General features: G+C 46.4%; 1 protein-coding gene across 1 annotated transcript; it reads right to left on the bottom strand.

Moving 5' to 3' along the window:
• Positions 1 to 4,334: 4,334 nt before the first annotated feature.
• On the bottom strand, positions 4,335 to 14,921 carry LOC131096976 (uncharacterized). Its single transcript, XM_058045613.1, has 6 exons — positions 14,824 to 14,921; positions 13,744 to 14,022; positions 12,048 to 12,296; positions 8,839 to 8,976; positions 8,162 to 8,272; positions 4,335 to 6,802 (listed from the first exon to the last, which is right to left on the bottom strand). Exons 1-6 carry the CDS (start codon positions 14,882 to 14,884, stop codon positions 6,642 to 6,644), a joined length of 999 nt encoding a protein of 332 aa, XP_057901596.1. The 5' UTR covers positions 14,885 to 14,921; the 3' UTR covers positions 4,335 to 6,641.
• Between the last annotated feature and the right edge of the window lie 2,862 nt (positions 14,922 to 17,783).

Raw genomic sequence — 17,783 nt, 5'->3', positions numbered from 1 at the left:
TGCATCTGTCTGGGGAACACCACCCATGGCAAATGCAGGCAGAGCAGGTGTCAGGAGAAAGCAACAGCAGTGCAGCTTTCTGCAGAAAAACACTTCATACTGCCTGAAGAGCTTGCAGGATGATGGAGGACAGACCTGCAGCCTCCCCACCTATTTAAGGGAAGAAAAAGCATCTCTGCCTGCCATTACTCACCAGCACTTCTGTACCCTCAGTCATTAACCCCATGCCCTTTCTCTCTTCCCTCTGGGTTCCTGCAGAGCAGACACTGAGTCTGTGTCCTCACCCCCTTCCTCTTTCTGTCCTGTCATGGCTCATCCTGACACCAGAGGCTGTCCCAGCCAGCAGTGCTCCTGCTCCTGGCTCTGTGTATCCCCTCAGGAAAGCCTCCACCAATTTCTCCAGCTGGCTTCAGGTGAATGGAGTTGACATTCACACACCTTCCTGAATGTGGCACCTGACACATTCCTGAATCCCACCCCTGCTGTCCCAAATTCCCTCTCCATCGGTCTGCCAATTGTTTCAGAGGAGAAATCTGATTCCTATTGCCCTGTGATTGAAAGCAGGGCTGCAACACAAACTCTCAGTGCTCTTTGCCAAAAACACCATCACAATTTCTTTTTCTTTCTTTCCTTTTTTTTTTTCTTGTTTGAAGATACCTCGTTACATGACTCTTCAGTATCAAAAAAAAAAAAAAAGCTTTTAAAACTGTTTCACTCCTTAGTTTAGGGAAAATATGTTTTGGCCTCAAAGAGGAAGTTGTATAAACCAAAGATGAGACAGCAGTGCTGGCTGGAAGATAGGCACCCAGCTGTATTTCCTTGTTCCATTTGCATATGATATGGGAGTAGACAATCATTCTCTCCAATGCACTGCATTTGCAATTCCAAAAGATTTGCTGAAAACTGCCTCCAAGTAATTCTTGGCCTGTAATACATCCAGTTTCTGTAGTGTTAGATAATACTAAAACTATCAGTAGCCATCATCTGTTTTAAAACTTCTGCACAGAATTTCCAATAGTAACTGTATTTATATTAGCTATAAAACACACACTTTAGACCATAGCCCCATTCAGTATTTTGTCATGGATATTGGCTAAGTGTGACACAGAATATGCTAACCAGAAAAATATATCAATTTAAAAATAAGCAGACATTGGCCACCCATATTTTCTGCCTCTGCAGACGGGAACTTTCCTTATGTTAGTGTTTATGGCACAATGAGCACACTACAGCTGTACATGAACTTGCAAGTGCAATGAATGATTTTATAAAGTCAGGTTCCTGCTGACCTCATGGCTGATGGGAGAGTGGGGAAACCTCTGTTGCTTGGGGCTGAAATCCCACCTCAGGCAGGAAATACCTTCATGAAGGTGACAATAATGCCATCAGCATGCATTAAATATATACATATACATATATATATATATGTATAATTAACACCTGCCAGCAAAGACATGGGGCAAAGGCTTCAAACTGAAACAGAATAGGTTTATATTGGGTATCAGGGAGAAATTCTTTTCTGTGAGGATGCTGAAGCACAGGGAACTGTGGCTGCTACATCCCTGGAAATGTTCAAGGCCAGATTGGACAGGGATCTGAGCAACCTGGTCTAGTGGAAGGTGTCCCTGCCCACAGCAGGGGTGTTGGAATTAAATGAACTTTAAGGTCCCTTCCAACCCAAACTTTTCTATGATTTGCTTGCAGGTAAAGTACAAATATCTAGAAGGGCTTAAGGCCTTCTAGGTTCTCAGTAAAGACACCCCTGCTGTCTCCAGCCACATCCTCTGCCTGAGGAGATGAGTCATGTCATCTCACAGAAAGGAAATGCAACATTTACCCTGAACAAAACCCATGCAGGGCTCAGTGGTTGTCAGAGGTCCCAGGCACTGAGCAGCCCCGCAGAAGGCACAAACAGCATCCAAACACCAATCCAAGCTTCTGCAATGACACATCATGGAATTCTGCTTCCACCTCAGACAGAAATGGGTGATGCTGCTGTTTTCACCCACTTCTGTTACCAGTTCTGTGTGTTCACCTGTGGAAATCTGTGGGGCTTCTCACTCCTGCCTGCTGGTAATAATACCAGTTTGGATTTTACAATTACACCACCAGAATTTGCTGTTTCATTTGAAGAAATAGCTTTAAAAATGTTAATCTGTGACACTGCCTGCGACAGATTCATTACACACGAACCTCTTGTTCGCTTGTTTTGAAATGAGCTGTAATAAGTCATAGAAAGTGACATGAACCTACCATGTACATGCCTAAAATCTTGAGGGGTTTTTTTCCAGCTACACAGATTTCTATCAGAAGTTCACACAACCACTGGCCATTATCAGTTTTGTCTATCTGCCCTCAGACTCACCAACTTCTACTCTTGTTTCTGGAGAGCTGAGGGTGACAGGGAAGGCTGGTGCTGCTGGCTCTGGCCCTGGTGTCTCTGCTCCCATGCTGGGTTCTCCAAGGAACAGCACCCCAAACGCTACCTGCACAGCCACAGGGACATCAGGCACAGCAGCCTGTGGTAGAGGTTGAGAAACAAAGCACTGTTTCATTACTGGGATGTGGGAGCTTTTCTGACACGATAGTTGTGTGGGGATGAACTCATCCTGAATGCTAAAGGATATCTAAAGGGATCCTTCCATTTTCTCTGCTCACCATTCTACAATTCACTTCTTGCTTGCTCTTGCTTTCACTTTGATCTTAAGTCAAGTAAGTTCATTCTCTGGTCTCCTTTTATATTCATAACCTAAATTAATTACATGATGAAAAGATTACATATTGCATTTAATGTCAGTTACTGCTTAGCACATGCCACAAGCAAGCTCCTCTCTTCCCTCCATGAGATATTGACATTGTCGCAGACATCTTTTATGAAAAATCCTTTCCTTAGGGTTTTTTCCTCCTGAGAAGCTGAGAGGCCTCAGGAACAAAATGTAAACAATGGTTATCTGCTGCTGTGGAATGCAACAGGTGGGTCTGTGATTGGCCCACGTTGGTTGTTCCTAATTAATGGCCAGTCACAGTCAGCTGGCTCAGACTGTCTCGGTCAGCCACAAGCCTTTGTTATCATTCCTTTTCTATTCTTAACGAGCCTTCTGATGAAATCCTTTCTTCTATTCTTTTAGTATAGTTTTAATGTAATATATATCATAAAATAATAAATCAAGCCTTCTGAAACACGGAGTCAAATCCTCATCTCTTCCCTCATCCTGGGACCCCTGCGAACACAACCACAGACATGGATACAAATCCAAACCTCTATTCTGTACAGTGCTACAAGCCACTGGTGGGAGGATATCACATTCCAAAACATCCACATTTCCCACAGAGCAGAGCTCCTCTCATCCTGCCAGCACTGGATCAGCAGAGAGGTGGAAGCTGCACTGCCCCAAGCCTTACCCAGCCATGACCAGCTCCGGAGAGGATGATGTGGGCGTCAGTTCCATCACCTGGAAAGCTCTCCAGAGGAAGCCAGAGGCACCTGGAGGCACTCTGGCACCAAGGACTCTGCCAGCAGCCCAGAGAAGGCAGGGCTGGCCTGGCACAGCCTCACCAAAGGCACCCAAAGAGGCAGCACAGGCACCTTTGTTTGTGGTCAAATTCCTGAGAGCAGCACGCACATTCATATCCTGTTCTCCTGACAGGCTCAGGCTGGCAAGTGTCCCTGCTCTTTCCTGGGAGATGCAGCACCACGGTCAGACTGGAAAACACCAGGAAATCCAGGCAGATGGCTCCTCAGAGTGTTGGGTTCATAGACTGCAGGGCAGGACCCTCCATGTCCAATCACACCAGCATTCCAGGGATAAACCTGTTATAGTAAACTCCAGGGGTTTGATAGGACATTCCTTTCAACCACAATCTGGGCTCACTTTTCTAAGAATGAGAACACGCCTCCCTCCTCCTTCAAAAGGTGCAGTGCACTTCAGCATCCTCTCTCACAGCTAAGGTGGTTTTAGGTTTTAGCCACAAAAAAAGTACAGATGGATAAAGATGGGTAAAACCAGACCATCCCCCTGCATCCCCACCCTGCTGCTCACAGTTTAGGCACCAGAGCAGGGCTTGGTGAGCTGCCGGGGCACACAGATGTTCTTACACATCAACACACACATTCCAACAGGGACAAGCTTGTGCCACTGTCCCACAGCCTCTCCTGGGGTGACTTACAGATGAATGTTCTCATGATCTCTCTGCCCTTGGCCACCCAAGTCAGCAATAACTTGTTATCACCTCTCCTTTATTTGTTTGTGTATAACTTTGAAAATAAGCCTGTACTTCCTGCAAAAAACAGAAAGAAACAATTATTAAATAACAAAACTTGAACAGATCTGAAACAAGGTAGAAAACAGATCTTTTTATTTGGAACAAAATGAATCACGGGTGGAAAGGAAAAAGAAAAAAAAAAAGACACCAGAAAGAGAAAAGATGGGCATGAAGATATACAGTTAAAGGAGGAGCACAGGCTGCATCACTTCTCTCTGGACCTCACAGTAACAGAACCTTTTGTCCCTTTGGAATGGCACTTTCAGTGGTAAAGGACAGAAAACCAGCCCTGGTTCAGTCTGCCTCACAAAGACCTCTCACCTCTCTATGTGAAAATTCCTTCCAGGGGTGACAGGGGTGATAACAGTGGTGATAGGCACCCCCAGCCCTGGGGCTGGCAGCAGGAAGGCAGCACTAGAATAAACCGGAGCTGGGATGCCCCAGCCCAGCAGGACAAGGCTGGCCCAGCTCTCTCATCCTCAGTGAACAGTTGTCTTCTCCAGTGCAGCTCAGAGCACCGATCAGCCTCTGAATCATGTGCTGGAGTCGAGTGTCCCCTCCTGCCCCTGCCAGAAAGTGCAGCAGTGAAGCAAAGCTGTGTCCTCCCATTCTGGTGACACTGGCCCGGTGACATTCACTGCTGCTTTAGTACTGCCACCCCAAGCACCCCATGCCACTTCTTTTGTCATTCAACTCACAGCCTCTGAGGAATGTTTGTACTGAAAGGAGTTAGAACAGCACCGTAAAGAAAAGAATTATCACCTCCCTCTTACCCTGGAAAGCCCGATTCCTGCGGCAGCCTTTAAAAGCAGAGACAGGCTGAATCACCACCAACACAGCACACAAGAGCCAAACATCTTCTAAAGAGAGTCACAGGACAAGGAAACAGCGAGAACAGTCACCTATGGCTGCGTGTCACTGATGCAGAGCCTTGGCAAGCAAGCAGAGATGAAGGACTCCCAGGTGAGTGTGCAGCCACCCTCCAGCTCCCTCCCTGGGAAACAAACCCTCAGTTTCTCAGTTTAGTTTGGATTCTGCTGGGGTGCTCATCCCTCGTTGGATGGCTTTCACCAGGCACACCTTCAATCCATTTCCAAGGGATTCACAGTGTCAGCACAATATAAAACAGGGACAAAATGACAAGGAAGGAGAGAATGCAGCTCCCCATCCCTTTTGGTCCCAGTCTGTACCATCTCTGCTTTTACCACTGTGCCTTTCTAGCCCAGCAGGCCAATTTAACACTAACAACCAATTTACCACCTCACTCTGACTACTAAAATTGTCCCATGCAGTAAATACCTTACTCTGGCAGCACATCCTGCAGCACTCTCTGGCAGTTTTGCTGGGATTCAGCTGCCTGAGACAGAACCCCTGCCCTCTCTTCACCACATCCTTCTTCCCTGCAGGTCTGACCCAGCTGCTGCACAGGCACAGCTCCCCTGAGCAGAACAGGACAAGCCTAGCAGCAAGACTTACCTAAGAGATCCTATAAACTTCTGCTGTTTGTGCAAAGAGCACAGCCCCAAACAAGCCTACAGGCACAGGCAGATGGCCAGCTTCACCAGCTTGCAGTAGCTAAACTATCACACTAAAGGCACTAATGCTTGCATTGATAAACAATCTCAGCCTTAAAATCAAGGTTTCTGCCAAAATTGCAGCCCCAAGCCCCCTCCTGCTGCAGGCAAGTGAGTGATAGCTCGGGGGCAGCCCAAGCAGTCGGATTTTGGGGAGAAGTGACCTGGACTCTCTGTCATTTGGGGCACCCAGAGGGGAGCAAAGCCAGCACCACCCCAGCTCTGCACACAGCATCTGCAAATGGCACATTTCAAGCCCTGCAAATTTCACTGCTCCTGCTCCAGGCAGCAAGAGGTGAGGGCCAGATCTGGAGCTCAGAGGAGCGGCTCAGGTGAGCACCCAGGACAGTGGGTACCCAGCTGAGACCTCCTCTGAGCTTCCTTGGCAGGGCCGGGGAAGAAACTGCCCTGAAGTCTCCTGAGAGAGAAGAGGCTTTCTCAGGAAACTTCTGGCAAGCACCTCAAGCTGTCTGTAGTGCCTGCAAAGGCAGGCAAGGCATGGGGTGGGCAGGGAGCAGGAGGAGCCCTCTCATGCCAGGCTGTCCCCTGGGCTCCTCAGTTTAGCTGCAGCTCTGTTACCAGGCAAAGCATCATAGAGCTGCCCCTCTTGTTTGTTGGTGAACCTGTCAGGCCTTGAAGCCACGTGTGTGCTTTTCTCTGGATTTTCTTTTTTTGTTTTGAATGAAGTCAGAAGGTTTGACACCTCACTTCTTTCCCCTGCTAAAATTTTCCAGACACAGTGAGACTATGGGATGCAAAGGACAAGTGTCACAGGTTTCAGGGTGGAACAGCAAGCGTGTCAGATCAGTCATCAGCTGGATCTGGGAAACAGTCTGAGGCATCTTCCTGGCCATCCATATCAACTAGGACCTCAGCATCTGGCATTTCCTCAGCTTCTATCTGCACTGGTAGGTTTTCTTCTGCCACTGGCTGGGGCTCAACACCTTGACCAATCTGGGCAGCATCTGGAAAAGGGAGAAATGGTTTATAAGTGCCCACACTATGGCTCACCCTCATGGAAATTCACCCCCTGGTCCCTAATTAGGCTGCAGGATGCCTAATCCACTCAGTCCCCTCACCCCAGGCACCTGCAAGTCAAATTTCAATTTTCTCTGGAACTACTCATTTATGCATCATACCTTAGGGCACTTTGGTATTGAAGCTCTCTGGCTTCTTAGTACCAAAGTACTTTAGTACCAAAATACTGAAGCCAAATCTATTCATTTACATCTGAATAATTCAAGCTGGCTAACAGCACACATTTAGTTCTTGCCTACTTTCCATGTGTATCTTTGCTTTTTCTTTAATTGTAAAAAAATTAAAATATGGACTACTTGTTAGTTAAACTTATAATATTTGATTTTTTTATTAAAAGCTCTACATTTGAAGTATATTAATATTAAGCAATGAGCTGAAAGACTTTTTTCCTCTTTCTTGCTCTATGTTCATGAGTAGCACATAATATTTTGAAAGCAGAGCAAAGAGCATCCAAGGTTAGATTTAAAGCACAGCAGAGCTACAGGAGGCTGTGCATGGTACAGTGAAGGACACCAGAAATGGAGACAGCAGTGCTGAGACCAGGCTATGACCTGTGTAAAGCTGCTCCAGTTCATGATGTCTCTGCTAAACCTACTTCAGCTGATGATGGTGCATTACTAGGCAAAGTGCTGCCAGCATTTGTGTTTGGGAAGCAAAATTAAAGGAAACATAATACAAAAAGTGGAGTACTTATATCAAGCACTTACAGAACAAGACATTTCTGGAGAGTTTTTATCACTGCACTCTCTTAACCATATTGTGCTAAGGCTGTGGGGGTTTATGCTTGATTTCTTTGAAAAATTTAAAACTTGACTATATTTCCACTCCAGCCTCAATTAAAGAAAATACACAAGCCTCTGGCTTTGATAGGATTTAGCTGTGTTTACAGCTCAGCATATTGGCTCCTACTGTCCTGAAGATGACTGCTTAAAAAACAGCACCAATTTTTATAAAATGTTACTCATGAGAAGGGTGAGAAAATTGTAGGAAAGCTGCTGAGTATTGGGGGGATTGCTGTTTCTGAGGTATGTGTTTTAGCACAGGAGATAGTGGAACAGGCAGCCTGCAGCCTGCTGGCAGCACCCTCTGTGGGATGCCTGCCTCTGCCATGAGTAAGGTGCTGAAAAATGCCCTGCTGCCACTCCTGCAGAAGGTGCAGCACCTTCCCTGTGCTGCCATGTCCCAGGCCCCTCTCCACTGTCACCTCCACCCCCAGCAGCCACACACAAACACTGTGTGCCCCCTGAGCAAGGTGTGTCTGACCTCAGACAGGTCTCTGCACTCACCAGGCTTGGCAGGACGGTCACTCTGAGCCTCCAGGCGGTCTCCATTGGGGGGGCTCTTCGTGCCTTCCCCAGACACCACTGACATTGTTAGCCCATCATCCTTCTCCTCCTCTGTGAAAACCAACCAGAGATTTGAAGGAAGAGGCTCCCACAGCCCCAGCAGGGCTGCTGTGAGGCCAAACCTCAGCATGTGTTTGTGTCCCCTCCTGAGGTGATGCTGGCTCTGCTCCCAGAGTGGGCAGATGCCGAGAACAGAGGGTGGTCACTGCCAGCCTGCCAGGGACCAGCCTGGCCAGGCTGCCAGGATCACAGCTTGAGGTGATCTGCATGGGCAGAGTGCTCCCAGGGACAGGGGACTGCCACCAGAAACCATTCTGGGATCACACCTGAATGAGGGTCCATTTTATTGACCATAGGAGAGGTTTTGCTGGGGGTTTTTCTTCTGGCCAGGAGCACAGGGTGAGGGCAATAAAGGAAAAGTGAGGTTTAATTCAAGACCCTGCTAGCCATAGAGGCTGGCTATCAGCAGCAGACTTCTGCTCCAGCAGGTCAAGGGAGGACAGGCTGGATGGAGGACAAGCAGCCACCCAGCTGAGACCAGGTTACTCTAAGGCCACTGCACAAACACAGTCCTCTCCAAAACTCATAACAGGAGGGTCACAGCATTCCCCACTCACCTGAAGGCACTGGGATGAACTTGTGTCTCCTCTTCCTCATGCAGCAACATATGGCTGCAGGCAAAGCCACCAGCAGGATAAGCGCACCCGCTGCACAGCCTGCCAGGATGTAAATGAACCCTGGGTACCGCAGCAGGTCTGCAGGAAGGACACAGCAGTGTTAGCTACCATGGTGGACAAACTCCTTTCTCCCTGTGGGAGAAACCCCACAGCCAGATTAGAGCTTGTTGGCATCACTGTTGCTTTAGTTTGGATCAGGGCAGCTGGCACTGTGAGCTGTGGCACTTAGTGATTTATGTAACATCGTCTAATTATGGCATGGAAATTTTCTTTAAGAGGAGAGGCCTGTGTGCAATCACTTCTGCCTGCTCTGATCACTGACATCTAAGGTAATCTGTAGGTTTAAATCAAATTTAACAGAGAAGGTGGTGGTTTAAAAGATACTACATTTCAACAAGGGAGGGAGACCCAAGGAAGCACCTCCTTGTGGCCACAGCTCTCTTCACAGAGAGCTGCAGGCACAACTTGCCAAGGATTTTTCTCAGGAAGGCAGTGAGAAGTAAAGAGAGAAGAGGAGAAAACAATTCTTATTTCTATTCACTGCTCCTGCTATTGCACACTTGGAATGTGTTATGGAGATTGTTTACCCAACGTGATTTGGTTAATTGGACACCGGTGAAAGTTGTTTTGAGTGATTAGCCAATCACTCAAAGCTGTGTCCTGTACTGTTTTTTGGTAATATAGCATAGTATTCTTTAGTACTCTTTAGCATAGTTAAAATATAGTATTAATGTAATATAGTATAGTTTTAATAAAGCAATTTTCAGCCTTCTGAATCACGGAGTCAGAGCGCATTATTCCCTGGCTGGGGCATTGCCTGCTTCCACTACACCTCCTGCTGAAGGAAAAGCTGCAGAGCCTACCCTCAGAGCTGGCATCAGAGAATCTGCTGAGGACAGTCATGTAATGCCTGCACCAACCCCAGAGCAAGTCTCATCAGAGCCTGCACTGCCTCAAGCACCGAGACTGTGGCCACTCGAGCCAGAGCTGTGGGGGAAAACCCTTCCCTGGCTCTGCTGCTGCTCGGGGAAGGATTCCACCCTGTTCCCCTGCCCAGCCTGAGAGCAGGACACGCAGCAGGAGCGGGGGCTGCAGATGGCTGAGCAGAAGGGCAGCACAAGTCACTGGGGATGATTTCCCAGCTCAGCAGCCCTTGCTCAGGGTTGCTGTGAGGGGGCAGACCCGCACTGAGCAAGCAGCTGGTGCAGGGCACAGAGACCCATCCAGGCTTGCTCCTTCACTGAGATCATCCCCCTACTTGGGGCAGCCTCTAGGAAAACTCTTCTTGCCATATGCAAAAAAAACCCACACATAAATTCCTTAAAATTCCTTAGGTAAGCCAATGCCATCCCTTTCTGAATAATTCAACTGCTTTTCAGCAGCACACATGCCTGCACAGCACAGCAGCAACCAACAGGCTCATTTGGAGCTTATTTCAAGCCCTCAAAAGCACTAATTGCTCCATATCTCCAGAGACTAAGAAGAATTTTAAATGTTCCAGGATATACTACATGCCATCATCCTCCACCTACTCACTGGGACAGTAAAAACAACTGCACACAGGTGCTCGTGGTATTTTCAGAGTGCTTGTTCCAGTCTTTTTAAGAACAGTTACAAAGTTCAAAAAAATCCATATTCAAAATTAAAAACTTTCAGCAACTCAGAAATAATTTCCCTAATTATTTTAGTTGATGAATGCTTAGAGAATATTGTGAAAAATATAAATATAAGTTGGAAATTTTTTCCCTGAATCTTTTTCCTAAAAATTTGCCACTTGTTATTAAGGTCTTTTTGAATAAAATATTGTGTTAAAAATAAGCAATAAACAAAAATAAGTAATTAATCAATAAAAGTCCTTTATATATGTTGACTTCTTAATTTCTGAACCCTGTGTGTTGAGAGCCCTGTGTTGCCTGGTAAGTTCACGGCATTTCTGCCAAATTGTTTTTTGGTTATTCAAAATTAATTTCAACAGCCCAAATGGATGTTTTTACATATATTATATACCTAAACCGAATTCAGCCCTTTCCCTGGAGCAAATAATAACACACAAAAATAGGTTCATTTAATTTAATTGAAAGTTAATGAATTATTTCCCTCTTCAATTCATTTTACTGATATCCAGAATTGCTTTAACTCCCTTTTTCCAAATGTGGTTGCATTTGATGACTGCAAAGTGGAATCACCGCCACTTTCTTTCTTTCAGATCCTTCCAACTACGTGGAGCTGGAGTGTCCCAGACAATTTCTAAAATGATACAGTATAGGTTCTCTAGTGGCAAAAGTGATTAAATTAATCACAGCAAAATTTTCAAAAACCTTATAGTTATGTTATGCCATGCCTGCAGCTTTGATAACCATCTTTTCTGCCAGAGAGCAGAAGAATCTTCACTACTGGAGGTGCAAATTAAATGATACCCAAGGATCCAGATTCTCTGTCTCATTAAACTCTGGCCTTGCTCAAGCAGAATACTCAGCTTGCAGAATACTCAGCTTGCAAATGGATAAAGTCTTAGCCTTCTCACAGACTTACATGTCTGAGCAAGGATATGGAGGGGAAAAAACCCCTACATTCCATAAGTAAATGGCATGTGTCTTTATCCATTTCTGAGGGATGGGGCTGATGGAGAGACATTTGTATAGATCAGAAAATCTTTTGCGCTTCTGGCCTAAATAAGAGGAAAAGAGATGAGGCAAAACACCTCAACTGCGTCCAGAAGCAACAGGGCTGAACCAGTGGAAGGGTTTTTATGGAATGCACTCGAAGGCATCTGGGTCATGGATGCATGTCAGAGTAGGAAGCAGCCTGTGTTTCTAAAGCAGCATAGAGGATTGGTGCACAGGAGGTGCAAATCTCCATCACCAAAAAGTAGGAAAAGAGACAGATGGAGATCCATCCTTGCTGCAGAGGTGGGTAAAAGAACCTGCTCAACAAACTCATCCCATCTGTGGTTGTAGGCTGTGTCAGTCCAAAGCACAGGCGGGAGAAGGAAATTAAGGGGTCATTTTCTAAAGGCAGGATTTGGTAACTCTGGAAGGGCAGAGTTACCAGAGGACAGAAGAATTTGATATTTTGAGGACACCAACAACCTCTCAGTTGGCTGCTGCAAGAGACCAAAAGGAAGATTTTCTGGGGACGCCATTACTCACCGTAGCTGCAAGACAGCGTAATGGGCCTGGTCCTTGTGACACTGTTCCCCTTCAAAATCTCACACACAAACTCCCCAGGCTCGGTTTTGCCCAGGTGAACCTTCTTCCCAGCATCCTTAATGCAAGCCCCCTCGGCTTTCAGGTGGGTGCCATTGAGGAGCCACCTGAAGACCAGGATCTCGTTGCTGGCCACGTTGCAGGACAGCTCTGCAGTTCCGTCAGGGAAGCACTGGATACCAATGGTCGGCTCTGCTCACACACAGCATGGGGCACGGGGAGCAGGGAGGAAAGAGAGAGGTGAGGAGAGGATTCAGGAGTGAACATTAGCTTAACAGAAGCTTCCCTTCCCAGCAATCCCAGCAACACCACATTTACTGTGTGAAGGGAGCGCAGAAACAAGTAACCCATCTCTTGAGAGCCTGCATTCTACCCAAAAATGCTTTACAGTGACTACCCCAACTCTGCTAGCAACTCTTGATCTCTGTTTTGGGGATGCCACCAAAATCTGGCATATTGTCATTTTCCTAACTGACATTAAAAAAAAAAAAAAATAAAAGCCCCTGGTCCAAGAAGATGGTGGAAACATCCAAAGCACATGCCAGCCAAAGCCCTCCTCTGTAATCAGCAGATAATCATAGCTTTGGAGGACACTCAGCCCTCCCCTCCACCTGAGGTTTGTACTTTTGCTGTCACTCTGCCCTTCTTCCATTTTAGAGAGAAACTGGCGCAAATCATGGCCAACATGGACACGAGCACAGGATACCTGCAGTTAGATACAATACCCAGACTAGGACATTTTAAAATAAATTAATTAATCATTGCTCTTACTACATTTCCCTGAATTTCTCTCTTTCAGTCTACTGAAAGGAGGAAACCCATTTCCTACACTTGCCACTTTGCACATACAAACTAGATAGAGAACTGGTATGGTTTTAGGACAGCAGGAGTAACACTGAGAACATGTATCCATGGAAATAAGCTCACAAATCACTTTCTTGCGCTAGGACATCAGTTAAAATTCTCTGCCTCCAGGAACATGTTGGCAGTGAAAGTTTTTCCCTGCCTTAGGGGTGGCAGCAGAACAGAAGGAGGAGGCAAATGTTCCCAAAGTAAATCCACTGAAATGGAAGTTAAACCCAGGTTGCTTCTGCAGTCTTTGACTACTTCCAGTCTAAGCCCCTGTTCCTCACACCAAGGAGTCACATCTTTGACCTAGTGTGCACAGCAGTTCCGCCTGTTTGCACCCAAAAGGTGTAAGGGCTCATTTGTCTTCACTGAAACCAGTTTGCTCAGACATTTTCATTACAGTTTCGTGCGCTTCCATTTATCTTGGAAGCCTGTGCAAGTGAAAGCCCTGCAAAAGGAACAGCAGCGATGAGGAGCAGAGCAAGGCTCTCTGTCTGCCTGGAGCATTGCTCAGCAGCAGGACAAACCCTCCTAAGCCTTCTCCATATTAACCCAAGCAATGATCTGGATCCTGTACAGAGAAGTGACTTTGTGTCTGTCTTTGCTGCCTGCAGGTGGATGAGCAAAAGGGAGCAGGAATTCTGAGGATACAGGGCACAAGAGGGAGACTGGCACAGCTCCCAGGGGCACCCATAGCTCCTGCAAGCTCAAACAGTTTCTTTGGAAAAATTTCAAGGCATCAGGCTTCCAACAAGTTCAAAAGCTTTTTGTTGCTAAGAAGGCCACTTACCAAACACTTCCAGTGTAAAATTTCTGGCGGTGTTCTGAAAAACAAATCCGTATTTTCCTTCGTCATCTTTCTCCACACTCCTCAGCACCAGGGAGCCGTTCTCTAAGTTCAGCCATCTGCTGGCAGAAGTGCCACACTTGGCCAACAAGGTATCATTTAGGACAGTTGTAGAGCATTTCTTGTCCTCCTTGCTCATGCTGGAGAAGTTCTGCAGGCTTTGGATTTCCAAAGAAAAGATTGCTGAGTCGCCGCTGAGCACGCCAGTCCAGATGGCAGAGCCTAAAAGGAGAGCAAGCTTGCCATGTCCATCCATCCCCTCCTGGCTGCCCCCCAGGAAGAAAAATGCCCAGGTGAGACATAAGAGGGACCCAACCCTAGGGACACTGGATCACCAGTGATTGAAAATCTGAGGAATGGGATGCCTTCTATAAGGTCCAACTTCCCCCACCTCAACAGCACAGGAATGGTGTGAACACCATGCACAACAGGGAAACAAAAGGCTGAACAGCGGGTCTTTTATCTCCCTGAATTTAAGATGACCATCTACCAGCCCCCATCAGAGATGAGAGACTAAGCAAAGAAAGGTCCTCAGGGCATCAGTGCCATGGACCTTGCACAGAGGGTAGCAGAAACAACAGCTGCAGGTGCCCAGCTGCTTTCACCCAAAGAGTAAGGTCAGAGTTTTAAATTGAACAGTCTTGCACATTATTAAGTTATTGTGTGTAAATCAGAGGTGGGTAAATGGCAGGAGCTTGGGGACTAATCCAAGGTCACACTGAGTGCTGGGACCTGGACCATGTCGCTCTCCAGCCAGCAGTCTGCCTACAAGGACCTTACATTCCCCAGTGAAAAGTTTCTCCAGACCCAGGACACTCAGAAAGTACAATATTGTTAGATATTGTTACTTTACTCAAAAAATAATCTATCTTACTTTGGTCTGACTTCCCTTTTCATGCATTAGCAGCTATTTGATGTCACCCCAAACCTGGTAGCGTCCCTAAAAGATCTTGGAGCAAAATTAGGGTGTCAGCTCATCTAGGCAAACCTGTGCTAACCCCAACAAAGAAAAATCCTACCTACCTTGAGTAACAGTTATTACCACCAGCAAGCAGAGCAGAGTCAAAGGAGAGCTGAAATCCATCTCAAAGAGCTCCTGGCATCCTACGCTGAGGAGACGATCTGGCTACAGAGCTCGGTGAATTTAGTGCTCAGGAAATGATGTCAGAAGCAAGAGTGGGAAAAAAAAAAAAAAAAAAAAAAAAGAAACTCCATAGTGGACAGATTGAATGATGTTTCAAAATAGACCTGCAAGGTTTTGGGTGACTGAACTCGGGCTGAGCCAATGCAAGCCACAATGTGCTCTGCAAAGTCCTGCAGCTCAAAGGTAGCTGAGAGTGTGAGAGTAGGGCTGAGAGGTGAGGGGAGACAAAAATATCTCCTGGTCAGCTCACCCCATTCAGGAAGATGCTAATGGAGCAGGCAAAGGAAGAACACCTATTTCTTTTATCCTTTACTAGTTTATCAAAGTACAGCATCCCCACCCAGGGAGAAGAAAGTCCAATGAGATAAAGCACTGCACATGAAAACCAGCTGATTTTCTGCAATACTAAAAATTATCACTCCTTGACACCTCATCAGCAGGAAGGAGGTGTGGGACAAGGCTCTCCCTCTGCTCCCAAAGGCTGTGTTGCCAAAGTGAACTTTTCCAGGCTCTTTTAGTGACTGAGTGGTACCTGCCATGCAGGAAAGGCTCCATACAGCCACCCCAGGCAGAGTAAAGCTTATGGGAAATCAAATTGCATTGCAAAACTAAACTGAATGTAGCCCAGAAGCCACCCCAGCTCTGCTTGGAGTGCAAATCTCAGAGATGAAACTGAAAAGCCAATCCTGAAGAAACTCTGTGAGCCAGTTATCTGGAGAGACAGGTAGGGCCAGACACTTGGCACTTTTTGAATGGCTTAAAGTGCACTGGGCATTGCACCGAGTGCCATGATGGGTTGCACAAACAACACAGGGACAGCAGGAACTGTCTCACTCACTGAAGGAAGTACACTGGTATAGCATTAGAGCCAACATCTGGATGCTTTCAGATGCTTAGCAGATGTGCTGGGGAATAATTACAAGAGCTGGGTTCAGGATGCAGCTGGGAACGTTGTATTTTTGTTTCTCTGGACACAGATATAGACACAGCCCCCTAAGGAAGCTCCATGCAGTGGGTTCACGTGTACACACACATTTCTGAGAATTGGGTAAAACCCTTGCATTGTGGTCTGCACTATTTCTCAAACAACCTGGCTATGCTTGAAAAATTCCACCTTTTAGCCACTGGTTTGGCCACTCTGACTTCTTTACCAATGATAGCTGCACCTCCTGCTCCCAGTGTTCCAGACTTACAAATTTGGTTCAAGGCTATCACAGCAATATGCTGTCTTTATCATATGTGCATAGGACAGGCCTAAATTGATCTAAGATGAGACAGAAATAGACTTCTCTGAAAAAGCAGTGAAGTGAGTCTTCAGACAGTCACAGCAGCGCCAGAGGAAGGGAGAGAGAAAAAAGTATTTACAGTAAGAAACACTTTCATTTCCTTCTGTGCTGCTGAAGTAACATGAAGAAAATCTCCCTCAAATATCACTGCAAGACTGGGGCTAACCATCTGCCTCAGATGTGCACATTCATCTTCATTTCACCTTCATGCTTGAAGGGCAGGCTGGTGGAGCTGGGGGCTGCAGTGCTGTGGTGGAGACACGAGACAGAACAGACAGCACACGCAGGGTCACTCCCAAACAGCGCCCCAAAATCTCAGAATCTCAGCAAAACAAGGTGCAAAAGGGGACTAATCCAGCAAAAGTTCACCTTTTCTTCCAGCCAACGAGAGCAGAGCCCGTTTGCAGTAAAATCCAATAAAAATATTGCCCTTCTGGTGCGGCTCTGTTGTCACAGAAGTGACTCTGCACGGCTGTGACATTGCGGTGTCCTGCATTCCGTCTCCCTCTCGGTGACTCCAGGGCAAATGAGCACATTTATGAGTTCAATATTCCTCACTGCAAGTGCCCCATACATCACACAGTATATGAAGTCCCATTAGGCTTCTTCTGTCCCTCACATCCTCACTAGCTAAAAAAAAACCCCAAAAGGAATCACAGCCGGGATAAAGATGACAGCACACACACAATCTGTGTTGTCATCAATCAGCAACCTCTTCAAGGGGCAACACTCTCAAATTTCACTCATAATGAAACTGTTAGATGAGATCTGGCAATAATTTCTAGCATTGGCTAATGAGTGATCTTGCAGCACCCTTGGCAAGGCAGAGAACTCAGTTCCCCTTTTTATAAAAAGACACAGAGTTTTGTGTGATTACTGCAGACAAAAAACACCTTGTAAGGCTTCACAGAAATCACAAGTAGAAAAAGGGGGGAGGGAAGGTGGACCAAATAAAAAACCCAAGAATTTGTAGTTAGAAGGTGAACTAAAACCTTTTTTACTTGGTGAGCTGCAAGCTCACAGGGTCATTTTGCCCCTTCACACCGAAGGCTTCATGAAAGGGGAATGGAGATTCATTCCATAGATGGCATAAGGCCTTGATGGGAAAACCTGAGCTAGCAAATAAAGCAGGAAATAACCTGTGAAATATTATGGAGAAATCTGCCCATATCAACTCTGCACAGGCTGGTAAGCATAGGCAGCACACCTATTTTTACTGTCATTAATGTGTGTCAGTGCTCACTGGGGAAACACACAAGCCCAGATTCACTCAGAGGTACCCAGCAGAGCTAAATGCAGAAGCTCAACACATGCAAACAGAAAACAGGCCTGCAGCTCCAGCCATGCACAGCTGCAGTTGCCCTTCTGTCCATCCATCCATCCATCCAAGGCAGGAATGGGGCACACACCTGAGAAAAGCTTCTGTGTGGGCCAGCAGGACCCCAGAGACTGATAAATATTCTTATGAACTCTTCCTTTGGTACATTAAACTAGTCAGAGAGCTGTGCTTAACCTCAAGATCTTTTTTGATCATAGCAATAGAAATAGCAAGC

Source organism: Melospiza georgiana, chromosome 2 (assembly GCF_028018845.1).
Source record: "Melospiza georgiana isolate bMelGeo1 chromosome 2, bMelGeo1.pri, whole genome shotgun sequence".
NCBI classification, from domain to species: domain Eukaryota; kingdom Metazoa; phylum Chordata; class Aves; order Passeriformes; family Passerellidae; genus Melospiza; species Melospiza georgiana.
The sequence above is the reverse complement of the archived record's forward strand: the minus strand, read 5'-3'. Positions and strand labels throughout refer to the sequence as shown.